The 27,994-nt window shown below is 47.9% G+C and overlaps 1 protein-coding gene across 2 annotated transcripts; it reads left to right on the forward strand.

Annotated features, from left to right (window-relative positions):
• On the forward strand, positions 1 to 27,922 carry ENOSF1 (enolase superfamily member 1). 2 transcript variants are annotated; one of them, XM_046672181.1, is made up of 16 exons: positions 1 to 133; positions 4,951 to 5,059; positions 9,065 to 9,180; positions 11,424 to 11,510; positions 11,879 to 11,905; positions 13,755 to 13,827; positions 13,940 to 13,978; positions 14,468 to 14,550; positions 15,353 to 15,387; positions 18,166 to 18,253; positions 19,798 to 19,932; positions 23,812 to 23,853; positions 24,645 to 24,774; positions 25,046 to 25,145; positions 26,840 to 26,921; positions 27,517 to 27,922. In XM_046672181.1, the coding sequence occupies exons 1-16, from the start codon at positions 50 to 52 to the stop codon at positions 27,616 to 27,618; spliced, it is 1,332 nt and encodes a 443-aa protein (XP_046528137.1). In that variant the 5' UTR covers positions 1 to 49; the 3' UTR covers positions 27,619 to 27,922. The 2 variants fall into 2 exon arrangements, with proteins under 2 accessions (XP_046528137.1, XP_046528138.1); XM_046672182.1 differs by lacking the exon at positions 11,424 to 11,510.
• Positions 27,923 to 27,994: the final 72 nt, after the last annotated feature.

Consider the following 27,994-nt stretch of genomic DNA (forward strand, 5'->3'; position numbering starts at 1 on the left):
TCCGCGTCCTAGGTCTGGCGGCGCGGGAGGCTGCAGGGCGTGCGGCGACATGGTGCGCGGCAGGATCTCCGGGCTCTCTGTCCGTGACGTGCGCTTCCCCACGTCGCTCGGGGGCCACGGCTCGGACGCCATGGTAAGCGTTGCGCGACAGCTGGCTCAGGGCCCACTTAGGCGCGGGGAGCCGTGCGGGTCCCGCGGAGGTTCCCAACTTTGCAACGGTTGCTTTTGTAAAGGGGGAGGCCGGGAAGGAGAGTAAAAGTATCCAGAAACTACCCTTTCCTAAGTTTTTTCTTTCTGATTTTTTTTTCTTTTTGCTGACGTTGAATATTTCCTCTTTTCACATTTGTGTTTTGCATTGTGCTGGAAATGGTAGAATGCATAATATGCAACAGCAGCAAGATCGTTTTGTTGCGTCCCCACCGACGAAATCCTAGAACAGCACATCGCTAGCTTCTTTTGTACTGAGAACTTGGTGGGATTCCTGTTGGTGAAGACCAGGAAGCCCAGGGCTGGGCGTTTTGGGTGGTGATCCTGCCTCGGCCACAACTCGCTATGTGACCTGGAGAAGACCCTAACTTCTCTGGGCCTCCTGGGCCCATCGGTGAAATGATGGAGTCACTGTGTGACCGGGAAACCAGACAAACAAGCTCATAGTAACTCTGGGTCATGTGAGAGGGGGCTCTCATAAAATTAGCTGAGAGCATGGTTATAAAGGATTTGTCACTGTAAAGACTTGTGCAAGTATGTATCAGTCTTTGGGGATACAGTAAAGGCACGGACGTTGACTCCTACCTAAGTACTGGAGGGCGTCTTTGCTTCCTGAGAGTGTTAGAGCGCCACCACCAGGTCTACTGCCATGGTTCCCAAATATATGAGTTCTCCGCAGGGTCTCCTCCAGGCCTGTTCCCCCTGGATCCTCACTGCCCATCTTGGTCCACCGATGACACGGCCACACTAGAAAAGTGAAGTTACATGGCTGTGTAAGGAATGCGTGAACACATGCTGGGAAGTGGAAACATCCGTGTTAGGATAATGGTTAACTGTGCGGAAGGAAGGGAACGAAGGGACGGGGAACTCTAATTCACACTGTAAGGTTTTGCATCTTAAGCTGGGTGGAGGGTACCCTGATGTTCATTATATTATCTATGCTCCTTGTGTACCTGAAATATTTTATAAAAATAGGGCTCTCGTTAAAAAATGCTAACTAAACAAAGTCATTACAGTTAAAAGAATTCTTTTCTGAGATTAAGTTCTTCCTGCTTTTTAAAATCCTTATGTGTGTTTTCTTATATGGTATTATGGTAAATGACTTAAAAAACACCCAGTTGGCACTGCTTTGTGGATCTCCAAATAAATGTTTGAAATTTTACTGGCTTGCAAAATCCAAACACAAATTGCAACTTGTCTGCCCCTCTGAGGTGTAGCAGCTGTGGGTAACCGCTGGATCGCTCCAAGCCTAGGTTTTCTCATCTGTAAAATGAGTGTAATAATATCCGCTTCATCAATGTAAATGAGATGCCAGTAAAGAGCTTGACACAGAGAAGGCTGTCAATGAGTGTTGGCTATAATTACTATTTACTTATGAGGAAACTGAAGCAGAGGGATTTTAAATTTGTGAATTCCGAGCACTTTGAATTTGTGAAGTGGTAAAGTAGCCTGGTTTACTGTAGAATAATTTAGGAAATGGAATTTGTCTCTGGACCTGAGTGGTTTATGACCTCTGAGTGAGGAGAAATTATCTGACATTTGTATTGCAAGCCCATAAATACTTGAATATTTATCTTCTGGAGGTCAAGTTTGTGTTGTGCGCTGATTCTCAGGTGCCTTCTTAATAGAATGTGCTACTTTGCAGTCCTCGGGGGTACTGCTTCCAGTGCCCTCACGTCATGCTGGACTCAGCAATTCAGCCACATTCAGTACGTAGCAGCAGGGTGAGCCTTCCTTTTCACAAATAGGATATTTTCGTGAAGGAGCCCCGAAACTGTCCCTCAAATCTGTTAAAAGCAAAGAATTCCACTTATGATTTCTTATCAGCCTTTGAAGAAACCTGGAGTGCTCAGGCCCGCTGTGTATTTACCAGTTGCTTGCTTGTCCGGCCACTCACCAAGGTGGCTGTGGACTCACAGCCTAGTTCCAGCTGACCCTGCCACCTCCCAACCATACTTTTCCTCTCCTTTCCCTGTTATTTGCTGAGCTCCCTGGAGCAGCTGTCCAGACTGCTCTCTCCTTCTTCCGGCTCCCAGTCCTGCACCCCCAGCAGTGAGAAGACATTGCTCACTGTGTCACCAAGAAGACTAAAGACAAATGCTCCCTTGGCCCCATCTCCGTACATCAGTCTCCAAACCAACCCTCTCATCTTTCCCTTTATTCTGTAGGTCATGTCCTGCTCCAAAATGAATCTGTTCTCCCGTGTCCCCATTCCCACCCCTCTTGACTCCTGGGGCCCCGTTCGTATCCCCTCCACCTCCAGCATTTTCATCGTCAGTCTCTTCTTTTCCAGTGGTTCCTTCTCCATCCCACGTGGACAGGGCTTCCCACTCAGGAATAGTCTTTACGTCACCCTAACACCTGTCTACCTCCTTCTGCTTCTGCCCCTTCCCCACCAAATGCTAAATTACTGACCCCTGCCTGTTGCCTCCATTCTTTACAACTACTTCTTCCTTAATCTGAAGTCGACTTCCATCTCCTTCCTTCTCTTGGAATTGCCTTGTTATTTCTGTTTCCAGTGTCCTTTTCACAGTCTGCGCTTCATGCTGTCTGCTGCCTCCTCTTCCTGCCATCTTTCTGCCCCGCTGGCTGCCTGCCCTTCTGGCTGCTCCTTCTTCCTATACTGACCTCACTTCTTCCCTCTCCAAGACTCAGGCCTTAATGCCTCTCCCATCTCATTACACACTCCCATTAAGGCCCCCTCCATGTTCATGGTTTCAGTGTCCACTTTTATGCCAAAGACTCCTAGATCTCATTTCTCACCTCAAGTCTAGCTGCCATCTGGACACTTCCTGTTGGATTTTTCACCTTCATGCTAACCACCTTCCATCTGAATCCGAGCTCATTGTCTTCCATACCCTGTCCCACCCTCCCTCCTGATCCTTCTGGGATCATTCTGCCAGTCACAAGGACTCCAAAGCTTCAAGTCACTTTTGGCTCATCTCTTCATTTTGACCCTCGCAAAAGGCTTCAGTGAAAGATTTCCTTTTTCCATTGCTTCCTCTCCATGTAGCCCAGAAACTGTCCTTGGGTCTTTAATTCTTGGAGTCTCTCTGTGTCCCTACTTTCCCCCCAGGAACCCAATGGCTAGACCAGGGTGGTCACCAACCCTTGAATACACTCTAGTCTTTTCCTTTTCTGTCCCTTCCTGGCCTTTACTGCCACTGTTACCTCATCTGAGATGCTCTTCCCTCCCAGATCCTTCATGCCCCGTCTTCACTGCTGCAAAGCTGGTGGCCTCAACCGACCAGCTCAGTCTATTTTCATCATAAAGCCACCTCCAGGTTCAAGTGCGTTCAGCTAATAGGCTCTCTGGCTTTCATCGTTTGCATCTCTCCCAGAGACTTACCATGTTCTGCCTCATATTATTAGAGTTTCTGTAACCAGGGCTTCTAAACTGTAACTTTCTCAAGGGCAGACCTGTCTGTGCCCCCCAGCAACCTGCACAATCTCAGCGGTGCAGCTGGTGCTCAGCAGCGCATCACACCAAATGCCCTCCACTGGCCTTCGACCCCAGACGGGGGCCTCTTGTCCATCATGTGCATCTCCCCCCCCGACCCCGCTGAACACAGGGATTTAAATTCTGCCACTTGAAACTCAATTTCCTCATCTGTAAAATAGGGATGATAGCACCTACTTTATAATATTGTTGTGAGGATTAAACTAAATCATTTAAAGCTCTTAAAATAGTGTTCCCAGAACGATAAATATTATTTAACAGCAACAATAGTAATACATCATCATAGCCCAATGCAAAATTCTTCAGTAGTTGCATCATTAATGCATTCAGATCATTTGCCTGGCTTTTGGGGGTCTCCATTACCTGCCCGCATGCCTCCTGTCAATCTTATCTTCATTCACTTGCAAAGCAGTGTCCTCACGGGCGTTTCACTTCTCTCTCACAAGCCTCTGGTTTTAGCATTACTCTCTCTGCCTGCGTCCAGTCCCTTCACCTGCCCCTTTGCCCATCCACGTGTCTTAGTCCCTCCCTTCCTCTGTGCTCCTCTCCTTTGAACTTCTCTGGTACTTGTAACCAACCACACATCAGCATGTGACCTTGTACTGTCTTAGCTGACCGTTCTCACCTGGTTCTTGTATGTTAGCTCTTTCTCCCTACTGTATGAGAAATTTCTAGAGATGGACTTGTTTTTTCACTTCTGCATCCCCCATATTGACAAGTAGTGTTGAGTTTCATAGTAGTCGGTCAGTAAACTCTTATTATCAGATACTCTTTGATAGTAGAAACTAAAACAAAAACAAAACACGGGTTCATTTGTCTTGAAGTTTTAATTCTTGGATTCCCCCAGTGATCTCCTCTGAACTGGTGTTGTTGTCTTTTCAGCCCTGCCATAAACTGCAGGGAAGGTAAGTTCTACCTGAGAGCTTTCTGGAACCTTGGCTTGTTCAGTTTGAAGGTGCTGATGAATGTAACTCTGTTCACAGAACTCACAGAGAGAGCTGTGGGCGAAACTCCTGGGTTTAAAACTGAGTCGAACATCAAAGGAGACATAACTGCAGACTGGCATTAAAAATGTACACAGGGCCCTCGTTAAAATAAGCTGAATCCTCAGGAGGACGCTCCTTGCATCCATTCAGAGCTCCTGCTTTGGGGGTATATCAGGGTTCCCTCAGATCGGAGCTCGTCTTGCATTTCCCGGTTGCACGTGCTGTAGTTACCTGATATCGTTGTCCTGTTTTCGGGCTCCTCACGTTTGCGTTTTTTCCACCGGACGTTTCCCGCAGCACACAGACCCCGACTACTCGGCTGCCTACGTGGTCCTAGAGACCGACGCGGGAGACGGACTCAAGGGCTACGGGATCACCTTCACGCTGGGAAAAGGCACTGAAGTGGGTGAGTTGAACATTCTCTTAAGGTTCCACAAGGCTTAATTTCTATGTAGATTCCACTTCTGACCTGATTTCTCTCTGTTTTTACTGCTCGAAGTAGGTATAAACAGTGTTTTATGGTTTATTTGTTTCACTGGGAGAAATTAAAAAGCGGCAGAATTTGGCCTTCGTCCTTGCAGTCGCCGGTTGACCGCGGGATGGTCCTCGAGCCTCGTCCTTTCCTCTGCAGAGTTTGAGGACCCCAGCGAGGCGGTGCCCCGGCCCGCGGGCGGCGGACGTGCGCTCGCGTAGCAAGGCTGACTGCAGTGCGCAGGGGTCTGCTCGCTGTTCAAAACGGCTGCCTCTTCATGGCGGAAAAGGCCTTGGCCCTGCCCCGAGTCCGAGCTCTCCCCGGGAAGGGCAGGTCGTGTGGGCTGCACGTGGAGCCGGGGGCTACAGAGAAGGGAGCCGAGGCTCAGCCAGTTGCGCGGCTGGTCAGGCGGAACCTCCAGCTGCAGCACGTTTAGATACAAAGTATCTGTTTCTTTAAACGCGTAATCCATGCACATGGTACAAAATTCAAGAAGTACAAAAAGGGGACCTTTGCCAGATCATCAATTTCAAAGGATCATGAGGAGCCAAGTTATGATAGGCTGAAGAATGAGGGGCCGGGAGGCGAGGAACCAGAGTGTCTAGGTTTGGTGAGGACGTGGTAGCCCTCCCGGGAGTATTGCAGTGTTAGCTCTCTCTTAGTTGTAGAATAAAAGTCAGGCCCCTGCTGAAACATTTTCTTACTGTGGAGCAGAAAAGAGGGGTGTGTGTCTGTGTGAAGGACATGGGAACCTTTTTTGAACTTTCGGTGGATGCCACCTAGCTGCCCGCCTCTCACAGGGCTGGCATTCAGTCATGCTGTCAGCCTGTCCTTCGGCAGACCTCCCTTGAGTGCTCCTGTGTATCGGGGCCCTGGAGAGAAGATTGTAGAAAGAGAGAGAAGGGAGACAGAGTCCCACACACCAGGAGAAGGAATGCACATGCTTCTCAGGGAGGCAAACATAAAGAGAAGGTAGTGCAGTGTGAGAAAGACTCGTGTTTTTGAAGTGGGTACAAGGTACACGGAGAGAGGGTTAGTCCATTGTCCAGGAGGGCCAGGGACGGCTTCAGAGCTGAGGCGAGGCTTTGTGCCAGGGAATCTGCCAGGCAGGAGGAGGAGACGTGCAGTGACTCCCTGTCTGCTTCCCGGTTAGGTCACTGATTTACTGCTGACGTTGTCCCCGAGGCAGTTACCACTGACACCATAGGTTTGTGAGCTGTCAGCTTCTCCTGCGACTTTAAGGGTCTCTGGTGTAAGCTGAGCACTTTGTGAAGCTGCTTTCTCCACACTGCAGACCACACAGGGCGGCCCCAGAGGTTGTGTAAAACGCAGCAAGCTTACAACATGTGTTGTGGGACAGGCCATTGGAACCACTCTGTCAGCAGCTGAGACTTTGGACCCTGCCGGCTGGAGCCGCAGTGAGGGAGCCTGCGCACACCATGTGCTTCTCAGACAGACCTGAGGCTCTTCTCGGATGCTTGCTGAGCTCAGTGCTGGAGGTCCTTCGCCGGCCTCACCCTCCTCCCTTCCCCTCCCCACCCAGCTGTCCTGGGGCTCCCCTGGGGCAGGGCTACATCAATTTCCATCTCCATTACTGCAGTCAATCGTTCCTGCACAGTCTCCTTCAGACCACAGCACAACAGAACCCATTTGAACTTTAACCTCGCTGCGTGCTTCAGGTGACTCGCGGCAGTCTCTCGGAGTGTGTTATGTGGCATTCGCCTTAAAGATCAACAGTTCCCTTAGCTCAGCATGGTTCTCCTGCAGTCTTTATCAGCTTGCTTACCCAGTCATTCTTTTATGATCCAAAAAGAAAAGAAGGAAAATAGTGCTTTCCTCATTACTGTGAAGACAGTTCTTGTGTGTGTGTGAGAGAGAGAGAGAGGGAGGATTATGGTTGCTTTTTTATGTATAAAATAGACCAATATAGTGTTTTATTGTTTTTACGTAGAGAAAGAAAAGGAAAAAGAAATGAAAAAAGAGGAAATTTTAAAGAGACCAAAAACAACCTTAAGGGTTCACGCCAGCACTGGGACTCAGACACCGTGGTCATCCATGGGCTTCAGTAACTTGTCCTTCCCCTGCTGGAGGGTCCCTGTGTTGAGTCCTGGGCAGATGTAATCACAGGACAAAACCCTTGGGTTTAGTCAGCAAGAAGCTGCCTTCAAGGGCCAAGTTTTTCCAGGTGAATTTCCCACCCGTTGCATCAAATATGCAAACCTGAAGTGGACTATTCTGCATGCTGGAGTCAGACCACCACAACCCAAATTTCTATCAAATGCACCAAATTTTAGTTAACTTCTTGCAGTGGCCTCCATTTGAGCAAGGAAATCCACATACTGTAGATGAATCTATGGTGTTGCTTGTGCACCTCTTAGAGCTGGAAAAGATGAGATCATCCTTAACTTTTGTTAAATGTGTTTGCCGTAGTGACGCAAACCGGAGGTGCATTTCGGTCAATGATTTCTAGCAACTGTCTCATCAGTGAGATGAGGTAGATAATGATCTTCCTCTCTCTGAGTCCCTGACTTACTCTTTGCATGTCTTTAATCCACGAGTACCAAGCATCAAGGAGCGAGGAGGGTCCTGTCTTCTCACAATTCTAGGAAATTAATATCTGAATTGGAATGATTCTGTGTCCCATTCACAAAGGCCCTAGAGAACTGGGAATGGTCGGTGCAGCCCTAAGTGCTCCCTGTGAGAGTGAGAGCGCAGTCGTCTGAGAGCTGGTTCACAGAGGCCAGGCATGTTCGAAGAGCATGTTCCAAATACTTCCAGAGGTCTTTCTCCTAGGATATCATTGATAGGAAGACTGCGCCTCTACAGCCATCCTATTAAATGACCTGAGAATTTTAGTATTGAAGCAATGGCAACACCAAATAATAAGTTTATCAAAATTTTTTCTAATAAATTAATTGCTTTGGGGCTAAGTTGATTACTATTTGATTATTTCAGCCATTTACTCATAGACCAAGTATTTTATAGACTGGGCAAAGGATAGAAGGGCGTTTCCCGTTCTATTTGTCACTTTACTAACTCTTCCTCTGAAATAACACTATAAAGCTTTTTTAAGTAAAACACCAAAAATAAATAATTGATGGTAATAGTGACCCAAATTAAGTTTAACCTCAAATTACTTATGTAAAATGTAGTATATCAATAAGTAAGTCAAGGTAAGAAACTTAATGTTTATGATAAGTGTTTTCATGTACTTGAAGATTTTACCTGTAAGTATTAGGCTAATTGCAAATTCATTTCATTTCATCTTTAATAGTGTGTTATATGTGAATTCAAGATATTTCCTGTACAGTCATGCACCATATAAAGACGTTTTGGTCAACAACAGACTGCACATACAACAGTGTGGTCCCAGAAGATTAGTACCAGGTGTAAGTAGGCTATACTATCTAGGTTTGTGTAAATGCACTCTATGATGTTCACATAGTGATGAAGTCACCTAACAATGCATTTCTCAGAACCTATCCCATTGTTAAGTGACACATAACTGTTCTGGACAGTAATGAAAAGGCTTTTTTTTTAATTCTATCAGTCAGTCTTCTCATTCCTTTGGAACAATGAACTAGCAAGGTTTGGTTTTGAATCTGACTGTCCAGATACTTTAAAAAGTGAACAAGAAAATAATTTGGGCATGATTTAAACTTTCAGATCTACAGTCTGTTTTTCACATGGCAACTGATCAAAATGTGTTTACTCAACTCAGAAATTAAGCTCAGTCTGCAGATCAACAGCTGTTCTACTTGTATGATATTACTTATGACAACCACAGAAGACATGTTTGGGGCAGTTTTTTAAAGCAAACACCTTTTGTATTTAAAATTATTTTCATAAAATGCCATTAGTATGTTTGTGGTGCTTGCATGTCTTAATTTATTGACTTTATACCAAAACATGCCCAAGAATTAAATCCTCTTTTAATAGTTGTCTGTGCTGTGAATGCCCTGGCCCACCATGTGCTTCACAAGGACCTCAAGGACATTGTTGGTGACTTCAGAGCCTTCTACAGGCAGCTCACAAGTGACGGGCAGCTCAGATGGGTAAGGGGCCTATTTCGTAAAATGCTTCCATAAATAATGTTACCAGGATGTCCTTTGACTGAACAAATGTGAAAATAGAGATGGGTTTACAATTTTAAGGTAAAACATGTTATTCAGATAACTTAGGGCTTGAACTCTGTAGACAATCAGTGTTTTGAGGTAACCGATTCCTTTCTGTATGGCTTGAATCTGGACATATTTGGATCCTGAGAGCTGCTCTGCCCTCCTGGACCTCGCCTCCACTGCCTGAATGGGAAGAAGTGGTCTAGACTCTAGCAGACAAAGTGCTGAATGGGCAACCTTTTTTGGGGGAGAGATAATGTGAGTAGTATTGGAGTTGTGGGAGGAGGTTATTAAGGACAGAAACAGAAGAGCAAAGGTTAAGCAGATAGAGACCAGAGCACCTCTTACGTGTACAGGTCTGTCTTTGAACCCTAAGTTCAAAGCATGAAAAAAGTGAGGTTCTAGAGAGAGGATTCTATCACAGTGAGATCGGTCCAATAACCGGCCGTTGCCCTTGGCTCCTGACACCAGCTCTGTCTTTTCCCAGTTCTGTCTTTTCCCAGTTCTGTTCAGTCTCCTGTCCGTGCACAGAGAAAGCCACAAGAGAATGCACGTTGCCTCAGATTTCATTTTTAACTTTCTGCAGGGCAAGTTAAACTTGCTTTTAAAGGTGTCCCCTTGAAAAAGCCCCCACTGGCTAGATCTGGGACAATTCAAGCATCAAAATACAAATGGTAGTAATGGTATAACTCATTGAATAACATAAGAGTCCATGAGTCCATTCAGATAGTAAACAAACAAGGGAAATCTGGTCAATACAGTAGAATACAAGCTAATATAAAAGGAATGATAACATGAGAAAACAACCATGTTGCAACCATCATGGCTATAATTGATGGAGGCGAGAATCATCAGTAGATGCTAAAATTTGGGGGCAATATTAATCTCCTTACTTAAAAAGGGAAAATGGTAATCCACAGTGAAAAAGACAAATGGACACTGACTTACGCAGGTGCTAAATGATAATGGCTCTAATAAAAAGCAAAATGACAACATCGCTTCCGTAGCCTTTGTGCCAAAAATGATAACCTGACTCTATCATGAAAGAACCCCAGACCAGCCCACCCTGAGGAACACTACAAGTCACCTGGCTTGTACTCCTTAAAAATGTTGATAACATTAAAAAAAAAGAAAAAGAAAAAGTGTTCCAGGTAAAAAGAGACTCAAGAGACATGAAAACTAAATGCAATATGTCAGTAAAATAAAGTACATGATTGGGACAATTGTTGAAATTTGATTATGGACTGTCATAGGTAATGGTCTTCTGTCATTGTTATATTCCCTGAATTTGACCATCGTTCTGTGGTTATGTAAGAGAACGGCCTTGTGGGGCTGGCCCCGTGGCCGAGTGGTTAAGTTCGCACGCTCCGCTGCAGGCGGCCCAGTGTTTCGTTGGTTCGAATCCTGGGCGCGGACATGGCACTGCTCATCAAACCATGCTGAGGCAGCGTCCCACATGCCACAACTAAAAGGACCTACAATGAAGAATATACAACTATGTACCTGGGGGCTTTGAGGAGAAAAAGGAAAAAATTAAAAAAAAAAAATCTAAGAGAACGGCCTTGTTAGGGCTGGCCCGGTGGCGCAGCAGTTAAGTGTGCACGTTCTGCTTAGGTGGCCTGGGGTTCGCTAGTTCGGATCCCGGATGCGGACATGACACCACTTAGCAAGCCATGCTGTGGCAGGCATCCCACATATAAAGTAGAGGAAGATGGGCATGGATGTGAGCTCAGGGCCAGTCTTCCCCAGCAAAAAAATAGAGGAGGATTGGCAGCAGATGTTAGCTCAGGGCTAATCTTCCTCAAAAAAAAGAAAGAGAATGGCCTTGTTTGGAGGAACTACACTCTGAAGTATTTAGGGTTAAAGGAGCATGATATCTGTGACTTTATCTCAAACAGATCAGTAAAATAAATTTTATTTATATTATGTATGTTTTATTTATCTGTATATGTATGTATATACATCGAGAGAGGGAGAGAGACAAAGAGAAGGGAAATATAAAGGAATTCTTTGTACTCTTCTTGCAACTTTTCTATAGGTTAGAAACTATTAAAAACAAGCTTAACCTCTAAGTGAGTTTCTGTTGCTGCCTTTTGATTCTTGAAAGGCACCCCTGGCTAGGAGACCTACGTACCTTTTTCCTTTCTAAGAAGCGCCGGTGTGTTTTGCTTCCTGACCAGATCGGCCCTGAGAAAGGTGTTGTGCATCTAGCTACAGCGGCCGTTCTCAACGCTGTGTGGGACCTGTGGGCCAAGCAGGAGGGGAAGGTACCGCCCCGCAGGAGCGCCCTGAGGCTGCGGAAGGACACAGTCGTGGTGGAGGATGAACACCTCCTCTAGGAGCGGCCTTCTGAGGACGAAAGACATACACAGCAGGCCCCCAAAAGGAGATAAAGAGAACTGTTTGATTTCCTCCTCGGCTGAGAGAGATTGGCGGTAGTTAGGAAATTGTCAGAGTAGTTAGAACAGGCTGAGAAAGAAGGAGGGGCAGCGAAGGTGATGGGCTGGGAAACAGTTAGAGCCCGGCGGGGGGTGGGCAGGCATCTGGTAGCCCGTTAGCGGCTGGCGCAGCTGTCAGGAAACAGATGGGTACTGTACACATGTGTTTTCAAAATCTTTTCTTTTTTGTCTTCAAGCCTCTGTGGAAGTTACTTGTTGACATGGTAAGTAAATTCTTTATAATTGTTTCTGTAAATGAAATGGGTTTCACGGGTCACTTCCCTTTTGATTATCAGGAAGTATGTTCAGGACTGTCTGTGGATCACTGTAGTGATGATAAGGCAAAAAACCAGTAAAATATGCTTTTTCGGATATTTGAAGTAACAGCTGTGCTCGTGCAGGCAAGGTGGTCCTAGGGGCGGCTCTGTCTCCCCCACTTCGGAGCTTTCACACATAGTACACATTCTCGAAAGGGGGCAGTTACAACTTCTCCAGGAACCTCATAGAATTGGTTTAAAGACTAAGTAAGAAAAGTGCTTCACAAACTCTGAAGAGCAAGATGTTATTATTAAGATATTATCTGGTTGCTTTGACTCCAAAAGCAAATGGCGGATCAGACTGTGTGGTCTCCGCTGTGCGACTCTGGCAGGGAGGGAGTCAGACACTGAGTTCTGAAGACATGCACCTCGCTGCTTCCTTTCTTGACCTGTTTATAGTGGGGATGAGCACCTGGCTGCTGAGGAGGAAAAACTGGCAAAGTTAACGTCAGACCCAGGCAGATGTGGCTTTGAATCCAGGCTTCACCACTTACTGGCTGAGTGACCTTGGGCATGCCGCTTAACCTCTCTGAGAATCAGCTGCCTCAGGGTGATGCCTTGGATGGTCGCTAAAAGTGTGGTGGTCAAATTGAAGGCCCTTGTTATTGTTTGGCATCACAATTAAGGAAAGACAAAGCACACCATGGCCTTGAAGACGTTGGGCTATCACACATTGTCCCTCCTCTGGAGGAAAGTGAAGATGAGAGGCTCTCACACCATCTCTCTGACATGCTTGCGGGTGGCATGGGGGCGACATCTGAAGGGGAAGGACATGGACCTCTTGAGCCACCTTCAGGCTCAAGGTTAGCCTTTCAGAAGGGTGCAGGAGGTGGCCACCAAAACTAAATGATTTGAGGGCCATTAGGAAGGCGCCTGAAATCCCACCTGTGGACTTTTCATTCTTCTGGATCCTGTTCCCTGTTTCAATGCCAGTGCTCATAAAGGAGGCCAAATCTCGGCGCTGAAGGAGCCGTTCCGATCTCTACCAGTTACAGTGTCACAGTACTGGTCACAGTAAAACCTGCATGGGAACGGAGTTCCCGGCTGCTTCCCGGCTGACTGTTAGAGTGGGGTGGGGAGAGGTCTCAGCCAGAGGCCCAGCCGAGAAGGGCAGCCTTCCCAGGGAGGCCAGAGCACTGAGTGGGGGCAGGAAGGGGTGGGGAGGGCACAGCCCGTGATTGTCCAGGGTGAGTGCTGAGCACTATTGCGCGTTAATCTGCTCTCTTCCTGTCGGTGAAGTGCTTGTCCCTATTTGACGGGAGAGGAAATTGCCCAAGGTCATACTGGTAACAAACAGTGGGCACAGGGCTGACCCTGGGTGGGCTGGCTCTGAGACAAGCCTCCTTTCCTCTCCCACTAAGTGGCTCCAGTGTCACGTTCATCCGCTCAGAGTTTCCTGCCGGCCAGCCCTGACGAGTGGAGAATGAAGTACTGAGGACTCCAGGCACTCACTTGTCCATTTAACTTTGCTGAGTGCTTGCCTCACATGGCGCCCTCTCTCTGGAAGCTGAGTTAGTTGGAATGGTCATAGGAGCCTACGTTTCAAGGGAAGGGAGGAATAGGGGGGAGTAGGAGTCAGAGCACGAGGGCCTGCGGATCCTGCACCAAGGAGTGACAGAATCAAACAGTTTAACACAAATCCCAAAGGCCCTTTCCCGGAAAGGATAAGCCCCACGTAACAGTGAAGCAGATCCTTGGGAACACAATCCGCTTGTGAATTGATGTGGGCCATTCCTCCCTCCTGTCCTGCTGACAGGACCCCAGGACGCTGTTGTCCTGCATCGATTTCAGATACATCACTGACGTCCTGACCGAGGAGGAAGCCTTCGGTGAGTCGCACTTAAGTGGTGGAACTGGAAGCTTTCTGGTACGTGCTGATGGGTAAACGTAGCAGCATGCTTTGTTGTCCAAAAGAGTGACGGTGCTTTTTATTTTTTCCAGAAATACTGCAGAAAGGTCAAGTTGGTAAAAAAGAAAGAGGTGGGTTGTGAGATTTCCTTCATTATTTTTGCTATCATTGTCCACTTTTGAGGGGACAATGGGGTTGTCCTTTGTCCCTGTGTCCTTTGGGGGTTCATATTGTCCCCAAATGCCCCATGCCAGCAGCCAGGCCCTCTGACAGATGGCTGAGTCTGCATGCAGAAGCCTCCTGGATGTGACCTCTTCCTCAGACTTCCCTTCAGCCACAGCTAAGAGGAAGTTTGGCTTTAGGGTCATGCCAAGGACACAGGAGGCCCTGGCTAGTGGGGCAGTCCGAGAGGGTATGCTGACCCCAAAGGTTTGACATCCTCAGAATTTGCATGATCCTGAATGTGGCCAGAAGACGGGACCATGACCTGGGAGCATGTGGAGGGTGGGGTCAGAGGAGAACAGCTGGATTCTCCACAGGCAGCAGCTGAGCAACAGGTGATGCTATTTCTGAAGGTCCCAGAAAAGGACCAAATGTCCATGCGCGTTGTCTTTCCACAGAAGAGCAAATGCTGGTGCAGGGCTACCCCGCCTACACCACGTCGTGCGCCTGGCTCGGCTACTCAGACGACACGCTGAAGCAGGTGGGCCTCTGACCCTAGTTTTGTAGGCAGGTTTTATATTCCTGGCTTTCTGCACAAGATTTAATATTTTATTGTTAGCCTTTCTAAATCATTATAGATCCACGGCCTCATTCTGGAAGTACCTACACATGAGCAAAAGTAAAGCCGTCACATTGTGGACACGGGACTCTAACCTAGTGAGTCCTGGCTTTGGTTCTGGAAGGTGACAGGCAGGATTTAATTCCCAGGCAGAGCAACAGCATAACACTGGGCAATATTACACTTAACCATTCTGAGTCTTTTTCCTCAGTGTGAAATGGGGAAATAATTCCTGTCTCGTGGTGGTTTTGAGGATTCAGATAAATACTGCAAGATGCATAAAGCTCACCACATGGGCTGGCACGTGGTGTGCTGTCAGAGCGTGGTTGACCTACTCCTGTTTCCCGTCACGCCGTACTCACAGCTGAGAGGGAGAGGAGAGACCAGCTTCTGCTTGTTGCTGTTACAGCCATCAGTTCTGTGGAGCAACAGAACATCCAGCTTAGAAAGAGGGATGTAAATGCTCCATTTTCCTTCCAGGAATGTTGTGACAGTTAAAGAAATGGTTTCCATAGAGATGAGGAAAGCAGGTCTCCCTACAGGTACAAAGAGTTATGCTTGTTGGCCAAGCTGTTTCATCTCTTAATTCAACCACCCATGGCTGTTCTTCTGGTTCATGTCGCAGCCGTAACGTTTGTGTCTCAGATCAGAGACGACTGAGGTAGTCATGAGACCGAGGAGAGCTTGTTCGTGTATGATGATGGCTGTCCTCGTTTCCCCACAGCTCTGCACCGAGGCACTGAAGGACGGCTGGACCAGGTAACTGATCTGTGTGACAATGGCCTTTACTCCCAGTTAGCAGCAGGAGAGACTCAGCCGTGGATCAGAGCCAGGATGCACACAGCAGCCGTCTGGCGTGTAGGGACGCATGAGAGAAGTTTCAGCCTAGGCCAGGCTTTCTCTAAAGACGAGATGTGAGTCCTAAGTGGGATTATAGAACATCAGAGTTGAAAGAGACCTTGGAGAGGATTGATTTCAAGCACCAGTCTAGAATAAAAAGCCACTCTTTACCATCAGTCACAAGCATTGATTCAGCTTTTGCTTGAAGACCCGCAGAGGCCACGAGCTCAGCTTTCTTGGGCACTTGCCATTGTCAGAGGCTCGAAGGGTCAGAAAGAGTATTAGGGTACTGAACCCTTTGCTTCCAGATGACTTCAGCTGCTGGTCGCAGTTCTGCACAGCGTTCCCAGAGCCAGGCTCCTTCTCCACCCGGTGACAGCCCTTCTCTCCCCCAGGGCATCTGCACTCTCTCCTGTCTCTCTCCTGTGCACTCTGGACCCCTGGGCATCTTAGGGTCTTCCTCTGGGTAAACTGTGGTTGTCAGTGGCCTTGAAGCCTGATGCAGTGCAGGACACAGAGGACCAGCATCTCTTGATCTGGTCACTGAGTCCATCCGTGCAGCTCAAGGCGGCATGCTTTGCCCGGGGCATAGCACCAGGTTTTCTGCATGACTCACTCATTCTGGCCACCTGGCCTCCTGTTGCTCACAGTGGGGTCTGTGGAGCAGGAGCATCAGCATCCCCTGGGCGCTTGTCAGAAATGCAGAACCTCAGGGCTCAGCCCAGACCTGCCGCATCCGAATCTGCATTCTAACAAGATCCCTGGGTGACGCGTGTGCACATTGAAATTTGAGCAGCACTGAATTCTTATTAACTCCTCAGCTAAATAAAGGGTGGGGGAGTGAGAACTTGAAGGAGACAGCATGAAGCAGTGGAAAGAGGCTTGGGATGTGGTGGATCTGGAATCACGATCTTGCCTTTTTCCCCTGTCCCCTGCAAGTACTTGCTGTGTGGTCATGGGCAAATTGCTTAACCTCTCTGAGCCTCACTTCCTTTCTCTATAAAACGGGAGTAATATTAACTCATGGTTCTGCTCAAAGCTGCTATATCTGAAAAGGACCAGCACAGTCAGGACTCAGCAGTGCTCAGTAAGTGCCAGCACCTTCCCTCTCTCCATATACCCAGAAAAGGCTGGAGCAGTCATTTCTGGTGAGTCAGAGAAGGCTGAGGAGAGATTTCATAGGCCTCCCAGCGTAGGGAGCCTGGCATCCAGAGGATGTGGCCCGCTGAAGCTCCCACCTGGTGTAGAAGTGTCTTCTGTGGTATGTTTAGTGCTGAGCGCAGGGCAGACAATGCAGCAGACACCTGGGTGTGTGGGAGAGTGGGGCTTTTTGAGGGCACAGAAGGTGGACATTGTGGAAAGTGGAGGGAGGTCCTCAGGCAGTCCTTGAGCGAGAGAGCTAGGCGAGTGAGGGAAAAGGGGCTGGCCTCACCCTTGGTGGTGTCACCTCCTCTCCTTGGCAGTGCCACACTCAGGCTGACCACTGACCACTGAAACCGAGGCGTGGGTCCAGTGTAGAGGCCAGATTTGGAGAATAGTTGGGTGGTCAGAACAGATCAGGGGAGCTCCCTGCAAGTGGCGGGCTGTGCTGCACAGGGGACCCCTGCTGCTCCTTGGTCCTGTCACCAGGTCCCTTTACTGCCCATCTTCAGGCCATGTACCCTGTGGTCCCTGTGGCTGACCGCTCACTGAGTTGATTAGTGAAACCGGCTTATACAAGGTTGACATAAGGGAAGCCATATTATAGAAAAGAGACCATGTTGTAACTTTGAATGACCTCTGACTAACCCAGCTGGATATGGACCCTCCAGGAGATCCCCCTGCTTTGTAGATTTTATGACCCCTGCTTGTGCATATACCTCCCAGCTGCGATAAGATGATAACTTTGTTCCTTTGAGGTCCTTAGGACTGTGATGACCTCCCCAAACAGAGAGTCTATGCTGATAGCCATCATCGGTGAAAACTGAAAGATCTGGTGTGGCAACTCCCAGCCTGTAACACCAGAGGGTCAACATTCCTAACCCCCACCCCTATGACCCACTGGCCTATATAACTGCTTCAAAATTCTGTGCCCCCCTTAAGATGGTTCTTTTGGACATTAGTCAGCCATCTTCCCTCTTGCTAGCAAGCTGTAATAAAATGCCCTTTGTCTGCCACCCGCTTGCCTCTTGATGATTGGCTTTTGTCTCGCGGCGAGCAGATGGTGCCCTTTATGCGGTAACATTAGGATAAAGCCCTGTACTGAAGGGCCACTCAGATGGAGGTGGGTTATCATAAGTCATCCTTGCATCCAGAATGTAACAGGATGGCTCGCTCTGGCTCGCTCGGCCCCCCTTCCCAGCCCCACTCTTCTCTTCAGTTCTGATTGCAGCTTTTTCGTACTTAATTCCTTTCCATGGCACAGCAAAATCTGAGTTAATCTTGTCGAAGGTCTAACTGCTCTCTCTGGTTCCTTGACTTTGGGTCAGCAAGTGATGTAGAGTGATTGCCTGGATACCGAGTAAAGAGAGAGAGCATTTGCAGGGTTATTTTCAAGTGACTGGTCTGAAGATTGAGTGGGAAAGAGCAAGAGGTTACTAGAAAATGTGAATTATTGACAGAGACAGTCGCTTCTGTGGAAAATCCAGGTGTCTTTGCCAAATCAGGGGACAGATCTAAACTAATGTGTAATTAGTACAAACCAAATGTGTCATACAGGTTTAAGGTAAAAGTTGGTGCTGATCTCCAGGATGACATCCGCAGATGCCGACTCATCAGAAACACGATTGGGCCCGAGAAGACGTTGGTAAATACCTTCTCCCACCATTGAGCAGCCAGCAGCCTGTGTGAAGCCTTTGTGTGGGCCCGAGTACAACTCATTTCACGCAAGGATTAAAGAACACTGGGAATTTTAAAACTGAATGTCACAGGAAGTACAGCTTTGTGGTCTTGTACTAGGTGAACTCAAAAAGGAAAAAAACGCAACTGAGGGGGCTGACAGCTTTTAATTTTTTTATTCTGCAGGACTAGTTAAATAAGATCTGGGTTAGGGGTTGTTCCTTCTTGCTGCCGTGGATGCGCCTCAGCAAACAGGTCTCCCATTGGCGCCCAGGTGGCTCGGGCATTCACTCCTCCTTAACACATCCATCCCACCTGGCTCCTGGGGTGGGCGGGCCTTGGGGAGCCACTGTGGAAGAAATGCTGGAACTTTTGCTGAGATAAATGTAAGGATCCATTATTCCTGACTATGTATTTTTATAAAACATTTCTTATTATGTGTAAAATATTTTCATAAAAGGACCACACAATAAGGTGTTTTTATGAAGTTTTAGAGGCTTGTTTCATAAGTTAGAATAGAAGTTTGAGTCTTTGACCCAGGATCAGGAGTCCCATTATTTATACATGAGTTAATGTTACTTTTGTCTTATGAGTTCATCCTCATCCAAATAAGGTATGATACAGATAGATTCTGGGCACACTGTCCTCTGGTTCTCATAGTGTCCAGACAGGGAACTCTTACCACTTAGCACATTCTGCCAGGAACGTTATTTCTGTGTGTCTTCTCGAAGCATGACAGTGTCGGGGGTGGAAGGGCCCTTTCTTAGTCTCTGCACACCTGGCACCTGGCCTCCAGGAAGGACCGTGGCGTGCAGAGAGCCAGGGCCTTGCAGAGAGAGCTCTGGACGTGAACTTACCATTTATTTGACTTACTGATCTTGGGCAAGTTCCTGAACTTCTCTGCATATTAGTTTTCTTATCTATAAAATGAGTTAATATGAACTGCCTCATAGGGTTATTATAAATGTTAAATGGGACAGAATCCATAAATTGCCTAGTGGGTTAGGTGCTTAATTAATGGTACAGTTCGGGTTATTCATTATTGTGTCAGACACATAGTAGGCAGGGGTTGACAAATGACTATTGAACAAACTCAGCATTGACTGTGCATGGTTCCAAGTGTGATAAAACAGTTCCTACAAACAGCGAATTCTGCAAGACACATGTGTTTGGGTGGCATCTAAATGCAGATTGGGCCAGAGCTCCAGGGCCACTGACACTTGTCCTGGGCCCAGTCCAGGCACTTCCACACGTCACAGTGGCTCCATGAGTTGTCTGCATCTCCTCTAAAAGCCAGTATCTGGAGGGAGCGTTCCAGTCTTGGTGGCCACTCTTTGGCTCCCTTTGTTATGGCTGCATGCTGGGCCTCTCAGAGGAAATATCAGGCTCCCACTGGGAGTCTTGCTCGGCAGTCAGTGGCACTGAGTGGCAGCATTTCCTCCCTCAGAGCCACAGCCCTGCAGCAAGGCCAGCACCAGCAGGGCACTGTGAAGGGTCTGTGTCTCCCTGCAGATGATGGATGCCAACCAGCGCTGGGATGTGCCCGAGGCTGTGGAGTGGATGTCAAAGCTGGCTGAATTCAAGCCGCTGTGGATTGAGGAGCCAACCTCCCCTGATGACATTTTGGGACACGCCGCCATCTCCAAGGTAGAAAAACTCCTACCGCTGCTGCTGCTGTTACTGTATATTTTTTTGTCTGGCTTTCCAGAGTGGTCATGACAGATCCTAACATTCCTTTGCTAGTAAGCCTTTTATGTCTCCTGATGAAGTAGCTGAAATAATTGTAACGTGTGACAAGTGCTGGAATTGCAGACCTGACATCCTTTTGTTCCCTTCAGCTTATCCACTGCCCCTATTTCTTCTTATTAGAGAAAGTAAATTGCTAAAAGTTGAAAGGCTGCCAGCAATCCAAAGGTTAATAGGCATGGTTCCTCTACTTTGTAAATATAGAAATCTGACTGATGCTAAAATATTTTACTCACCCAGAATGAAACAAAAAGCGTAGACTCCTCCGGATGACTCAGAAGAAAACGTTTGCTTGGCTAAGGTCAAGGTCGGGCCTCCCCAGGAGGAGGCTGCCGGTTTCCCTAGAGCCCTCACCCCAGGGCACTTCCTCCGCAAATCCACCCGACTTGGCGGCCTCTCCCCCTTTCTGGTGTAGGAAGCACCTGATATGTCACAACATCTGAGAAACATCCTGTCTCTCAGGAGTCTCCCACTAGTTAAGCTGACGGCACCGATATTTAAAGCCAGAAGGCAAGCTGGTTAATTGAAGAGGAGAACTAGGACTTCTGGGAGTGCTAGAGTGTTGTGTCCTCTGACTAGAGCAAGCTCCACGAGCAGCCGTAGGAAACCGAAGGCTTCTGGAGGAGTGAGGAATCGGGGCAGCATTGGTTAGGGGATCTGAATATGTGATGGCATCAGACCGAGGTGGTCCCCACGCGTCCATCTCCGCAGCACAGATACGCCTGCTTCTGCTCCAGATGTGTTGAGTCTTAAGCCTCATCCCTCCCGGGGCAGCGCTTGCATGGGCCCCGCCCTCATTTCCGTTTTCATCTGATAACCCTTTCCCGCCACACTGTGCCATTGGGGTAGCACCTTCACTGGGCTTGGAGTCAAGTCCCGCCTGCCTAGGAACTGTTATTCCTCCCTGAGGTGACTTGGCTTTGCTCTGCTTTTCCACATTATGTGTTGATCTTAAAATTTTCCCTCTGAGGACAGTCTTAGTTGCAAGTTCTAGGCGGGACGTCTCAGTGTGTCCTATGTGAAGTCCTACTGGGGCATTGGGGTCGGCGGCTCAAAATTCTCCTTTTCTCTCAATAAATCAACATATGGTCTGCTGATGTCAGACACTCTACAGAAGTCCTCCGAAGGAATTCCACAGGAATGCCCTGCACTCTCCCCACTTCACAGCCTAGCTGGAGAGAAGAACCTCAAGATCTGTGAAACCCAGACAGGAGGAGTGCTGGGCTGGCCCCGAAGTTCACTGAAGGGAGAGATGTGTGGGCCGGGAGGGCGGGAGCGGCCTCCTGGAGGCAGGATGAGAGCGAGGCTGCAGCTGAGGGGGACGGGAGAGGAGCCCTGGGGGGACAACCACCTTCTGTTTAAACACAACTGAGACCCGAGGAATCCTTCCAAAATGAGAATCTGGGTGTGGGGCCATGGCTAAACAAGGTTTTTCACCTTGGCATTCTTGTGAGGTAGCCTCACCCTAGGGCCTGCCAGCTTGTCCAGAAGAGACCTGACTCTGCCGCCTGGAGTCTCCTCAGAAGCCCTTCTGGGCTTCGTCCCTCTGCGGTTTTGTTTCCGTGAGGGAGGCCGTCCCCTCAGGAGCATCTGAGGAAGGCAGGCAGATGAACCAAGGCAGAGGGAGGCTGCGGAGACAGCCGGCACGGGCGGAGGCCCTGGAGACACCCGACAGATTGCGGGTATACGTGGCGGGTTGTGGGGAAGGCAGGCATGTGGGGCAGGATTGTGGGCTCCACCTGCTCAGAAGAGGCAGCCAAGCACAGGGAGCCACTGCAGGTTCTTGAATGACAGACTGGGATTAAAGACGATTTGACTGGTAGCAGCATGTAGGATGGATTGAGACAGGGATGGATAGGAGCTAGCAGGCTTTCCGAGTCATATAGACGGGTGGTGGGGAGATGAAGGCAGAGGGCAGCCAGGATAGAGAAGGTTCAGGAAAGATTTACAAAGACAAAATAAAATGTGGTACTATTCAGTACCCATAACATATGCTTTAAAATAGTAGAATGAGGGGCCGGCCCGGTGGCATAGAGGTTAATTTCGCACGCTTGCTTTAGTGGCCTGAGGTTCCCCACTTTGGGGTTCAGATCCCCAATGCAGACCTACGCACTGCTTATCAAGCCATGCTGTGGCAGGCGTCTCACATATAAAACGGAGGAGGATAGGCACAGATGTTAGCTCAGGGCTAATCTTCCTTTAAAAAAAAAGGTAGAATGAGTAAGTCAAATGGCTTTCCCCTCCCTGTCTCCTCCACGTCCTCCCACCCACCCCGCTGTTTTCTTTTGAAATAAAGAACCAAGCATACTTAAATTAGACGCTTCAGGAAGCATGAAGTGTTAGGGCTAGAAGATGCCTCAGGGACCACCTGCTCTAACTCCTGACTTGCAGACGAGGAGGCGGTGGTTTCAGTTGGTCTGAGACTTGCCCAGGTCCACATCCTGTTAGAGGCAGGACAGGTGGCAGGATCAGGGACACCTGGCTCCTAAATCAAGGGGTTTTCTGCAGGGAAGTTAGCTTATCTCATGATTCAGATGCCGCCTCTGGTTCTGGAGTCAGCATAGAGTCCCAGCCCCAGTGCCACCCCTTTCTAGCACTGCAATCCGGGGACAGTCACTAGCCCTGTGCACCTGCTTCCCATCTGTGCAGTGGGCCAATGATGGCTCCTGTCCCCGTGGGTGTGATGAAGAATCATTTCAGTCAAGGTTTTGCACAGTGCAGGACAAGAGCTCAGAAAGTGTGAGCTGTTAGTGTCATTGATACTGTTCCCTAAACAATGGGAAAGCAAGCTGAGGAGAAACCAGAGATGCCGAGGGGAGTGAGCGAGGCACTGCCATCCCAGTGGGGGCCGGTGAGACGCCACCTAGAGCCCTGGTGGAAGGGCAGTGAGGGAGCTTCAGGTGGCAGGACAGAGAGAGCAGCCTGTGTTAAGAAGATTCCAGCACTTCGCCAGGTGAGGAGTTCACCAGGTGAGGAATGAGGTGAGTCTAGCCCGTTAAGTAGTATATAAGGCCACCCACTGAGCTTGAAGGGAGAGTGTTCTAGAATAACCACTGAAGGGGGGTCATCAGGGAAACAACAAGAAGGGAATGGAGGGAGTGAGGACCTCCAGGAAGGAGCTAGAGGCTGGACCCCCTAGTCTATGAGGAGTCACTGTTGAGTGGCCGGGTCTTCTCCCAGTTGCACACCACTGCCCACGTCCTGGAGAGGAGGACCGCCACTCACATTTGGCCGGGGCAAGAATGGAGCAGGGGCCAGGACACAGCGGAAGAGCATCTGCAGAGCCACAGCCGGGGAGCGAGCTACTGGCAGCGTAGAACACGCGCCGGCCGCCTCTGCAGTCGCACAGCCCCTCCTGTGCGCATGTCCCCTGACTGCCTTCAGCCACTCCTTACACTTCACCTGGCCTGGCAGCAGGGATGCTTCCTTCTTCAGCTCTAAATAGCTAACATTAGGGGCTGGCCCCGTGGCCGAGTGGTTAAGTTTGCGCGCTCCGCTGCAGGCGGCCCAGTGTTTCGTTGGTTCGAATCCTGGGCGCGGACATGGCACTGCTCATCAAACCACGCTGAGGCGGCGTCCCACATGCCACAACTGGAAGGACCCACAACCAAGAATATACAACTATGTACTGGGGGTCTTTGGGGAGAAAAAGGAAAAAATAAAATCTTAAAAAAAAAAGTAGTTAACATTAAATAGTTAAACTGCTCCAAATTTTTAAATAGGAGGAGTTGCAGTTCAAAAACTTAGGTAAATAACATCAGGTTGCCTTATATTTTATAGGCGTTGGTCCCATTAGGAATTGGCGTTGCCACTGGAGAACAGGTAAGTGACGTCTCCTTGCAGTCATTACACACTGGCCACCAACTGAGGACGTTGGTGTACACTGGGCTACATCACCTGTTTTGAGTTGGGAAGTTTGCATAATCTTAGATATTGGGTCATTACTTCATTAGAGTCTGGAGTCAGATATAGTCCAACGTTTGTATATTTTTCTACAATCCATATGACTAAGGTCATTTATCTTTTTCAAAGTGTCTAATCAAAATTACAAGGTAGTAATTTAAAGTTGCTGTTGCAAGGGCATAAAATGTACTGTCTGGTTTTAAGGAAGTCAGCTTCCAAATTGAGTAAACATTATGGCGTTCCCTTTCTGTGCTTATAAACGAAGCACACTGCCTGCCAGAACCTTCGGCAGTCAGCCCACGCGCAGAACAGTGTGAAGTAACAGGCTCTCGGTTTCCCAGCAAAAGGAGCAGTGCTGTTCTACCATGCTTCTGTTTTGTCGTCCTTGCCACCTGCTCTTTGCAGTCACGGTATTTCATCCTGATGCTTCGCTTCATCTCCCACTTGCTAGTCGCTATGACAGTTATTCCTTAATAGATGGCAAGCCAGAGGGACTTTCACATGACTCACACTGTTCTGCCAGCAGATTTGTAAAGAAGTAAGCCCCCGCCTGGACTCTCAGGGCTTGCCTCGTGCCAAGTGAGAATGAAGAATAAACACAGTCCAGGCTTCCTGAAGGCCACTGATGAGGGACAGAATTGGTGTGTTGCCAGGTGCAGAGATCCTGAAGGCCAAGGCTGACTCTTCTGTTGGTTTAATTCTATTTCCAGTGCCATAATAGAGTGATATTTAAGCAACTCCTACAGGCGAAAGCCCTGCAGTTTCTCCAGATTGACAGCTGCAGGCTGGGAAGTGTCAATGAAAACCTCTCAGTGTTGCTGATGGCCAAAAAGTTTGAAAGTAAGGGTGCCGCACAGCTGCAGACCAGACCTCCATTTCCCCGTCCATCACCACCTGTGGTTCCCTCTGCAGTTGGCCATTTTGATTTCTTTCTAACTCTCATTCAGGTTTAATCAGAGAATCTTTGATGAGTCTCATCTTGGAATTTCATTCCTAAATATTAACGAATGATTTAATCACCTGTGGGTAATAAGAAAAACCACAGGTTCTTTCCCACCCCTCCCTGTCTCTGCCCTACTTGGCATTAAATAGAGATCTGTCTTCCTTTTAGTTCCTGTTTGCCCCCATGCGGGCGGAGTTGGCCTCTGTGAATTGGTGCAGCACTTGATTATATTTGACTTCATATCAGTCTCTGCAAGCCTTACAAACAGGTCAGTAACATGGCATTCACTTCACTAGTGCCCCTCACTCCAGGCCAGATCTTTTAAAATTCTGCTCTTGCGACCAGAGGCACCAAAAACCCTGTCCATTGGGACATCCTATAACTCAAAGGCAAGTTGGGTCTGCTTCCGCTTCTCCAGAGGGCAGTAACAGACCCACCCGTGACTAGAGTCCTTTTTCTTTGAGAGGTAGGTTCTTGGTAGCTGACTCACTTTGTTTTCTAAGTACATGGGCCTGGGTAGTTTGCAACCAGGTGGAAACCAGAACTTCCTCAACCACCTCCTGTTTCTGATTTTTTAAAGCCCTGCTTTCATCCTATGTGTAGTCTGTGCTTTTGTCTGATCTCTTCCTAACACTGGAGGCATCCAAGATCTGGCTGCATCTTTATTTAGTTCCATCTTATTTCTCACCACGCCCCAGGTGAGCTTTAAATTAGGACAGTCTCCTTCCAGACATCTGCAGGCATAAGGCTTTATTATGCTCTTCTTTCCTCCTGGGATGAAATGTGGTATCGCAGACAGAACACTGGAAGCATATAGTGAAAGCATAAAAACATGTGTGGGAAAGGCAAACACCAAATTCAGGATTTTGAGAGAGAAATGGGACCTGTAAGGGTGCAGAGGGGGCTTCAATTATAAAGTAATGGTTTCTTCTTAAGCTGGGTACTCAGTAGACAGATGCTGCCTTTTAATATGCTTGAAGTAAACTATAAAAAATGAATATTCTGCTTTTGCCTCCCTCCCCCCCATTTCAGTTCCTGAAGGCAGGACCAAGCAGGGGGCGGGGAGTGGTTCTGACCAACCTTGAAAGGTACTACAAGTCTTGGGGGTCAGCCCTGACCACAGTGCACTGTGACCACCCAAGAGGGGATGGAAGTGCCTCATGCCACTCTCCTGAAAGCAGACCTCACTGCTCAGGAATGCCACTGAGCAAGTTGAACAGCCACCAGACACCGAGTGTGACCCAGCCACCAGACACCCTGTGTGACATGGGTACTGTCACACCACAGCATCTCTGCTTTGTAATTCTGTGTGGAACACTCGTTCCCTGTTATTCTTCAAGGCCCAACTGTCCTTTCCCATGGGGCTGGTTCTTCATCTGTAACCTGTTCTTCATGGATTGTACATAGCGCCTATTAGTCAACTCAGTATCTATGTCCACTGGAACCATGAGGCCCTCTGTTGCCCATTCCTTTGTATTTCCCCCAGCACACAGCCTGCCTGTCACAGCTGTTCATTAACCGATGACGAAAGTAAGGCTACAGAGTTACATCACTTGCCCCGTCACAAAAGTAGAAAGTGGCTGACACTGAATCTGTACAGATTGGTCTGATCTTAAAACTTGTGCTCTTCTAAATCATGTATAGAAAGGACCTTATTTGGTGGTTTTGATCCATTCATCTAACTTTTGGCTAAAGGTACCCAAATAATCACAGATACTTGCGGAGTCTAAATTGATGCCTATTGGGGTCACAAAACCTTTCACACTTCGCTTCCTCCAAGGCCCCACATTGCATTATTTTACAGATGGAAAGAACTGAGCTTGAGGGATTTGCATGGAAACACGTGGTATCAGCCAAACCTTGACTAGTCTATCCTTTCCGATAGTGTACTGGCCCCTTTAACAGCGCCACGTGAATTATCTAACAAGGCTTTATTGCTCCAATCTGATCCCTTCCTCCTAGGATGTGTGAGTATGTCGACCACCTGCACGAACATTTCAAGTATCCTGTGGTAATCGAGAAGGCTTCCTACATGCCTCCTAAGGTGAGCTTGGCCAGGGAGGCCTCCCCAGGAAGCGCTGTCAGCTCCTGCTGTACTGGTTCTCGTGAGCTAGACCCTAGAGCACAAAGCTTTGTTTCCTTGGAGTTTATTTCCAGTATCTAGAAACAAATGGCTCTTTAGTGAACGACGAATTCCCCAAGCCTGAAGGTCAGGGATTAGGGGTGAAATTGCCCCTAAAGGCTTCTCTAACGCCAGCATTTCCTCTCCAGCTGACACTGTGAAATGTGCACTCCTTGTGCAAAGACAAACCAAACCTGGCTCCATCTGGCAAGTGAACTGAAAGGTTTGACTGCACCTGTGTTAGCCGGGCCATTTATCCACATCATGTTCGAGATGGGGGCACATTTTCACCAACAGAGGTTGAGCAAAGGCAGTTTGATTAACTAATCATGCAAAGTAGCCAATAAGGTGTGTTGCTCTCCCCCGTTTCAAACAAGCTGAAAACATCTTGAAAATATTAATTCAGTTGACTCTGGCTTAGATTTAAAAGCATTTCTAGGAACAGCAGAAACATATAAAATAAATGATTTTTGTTCCGGGAGCTTATTAACACTACTGCATTTTTTGTCTTTGATAGGATGCTGGTTATTCAACAGAAATGAAGGAAGACTCCGTAAAGAAACACCAATATCCAGATGGGGAAGTCTGGAAGAAACTCCTTGCTGTGCGAGGGAATTAAATGTTCAGCCCTAACACCTTTTTCTTTTTAAGTAAAAAGGCCTAAGATTTCTTGGGTATGGTTTTCCAAAAATAGGAAAAAGAAAAATCATCCTACCAATCAAAACAAGTTCAGCTGAAAGTCCTATTAACCTCAGGCATCAGCTCAGTAATTATTACTCGATTCTTTTAGCAAATGACCACATATTCTTTGACGTAATCCTTAAACAAATTCAAATTTAACTAACTCAAAGTCCAGGAAGAGGTTCTTACAAAATTTCTATCAAGGGTTGATGCCCAGACATTAAACTGTACTTTGAAAATAAGCAGCTTGTTGCATAATATGTTGGAACAATTCCTTATTCTTTCTACTTCACACTTATCATAAATTAGCAGAA

Source organism: Equus quagga, chromosome 9, assembly GCF_021613505.1.
Source record: "Equus quagga isolate Etosha38 chromosome 9, UCLA_HA_Equagga_1.0, whole genome shotgun sequence".
NCBI classification, from domain to species: domain Eukaryota; kingdom Metazoa; phylum Chordata; class Mammalia; order Perissodactyla; family Equidae; genus Equus; species Equus quagga.

Excerpts from the sequence above, each read along its gene's own strand:
- ENOSF1 (XM_046672181.1), top strand. The coding sequence starts at position 50 with ATGGTGCGCGGCAGGATCTCCGGGCTCTCTGTCCGTGACGTGCGCTTC. Across the intron at positions 11,906-13,754 it reads GGAAGTTACTTGTTGACATG|GACCCCAGGACGCTGTTGTC; the intron begins GTAAGTAAATTC and ends TCCTGCTGACAG. Across the intron at positions 25,146-26,839 it reads TCTGCAAGCCTTACAAACAG|GATGTGTGAGTATGTCGACC; the intron begins GTCAGTAACATG and ends CCTTCCTCCTAG.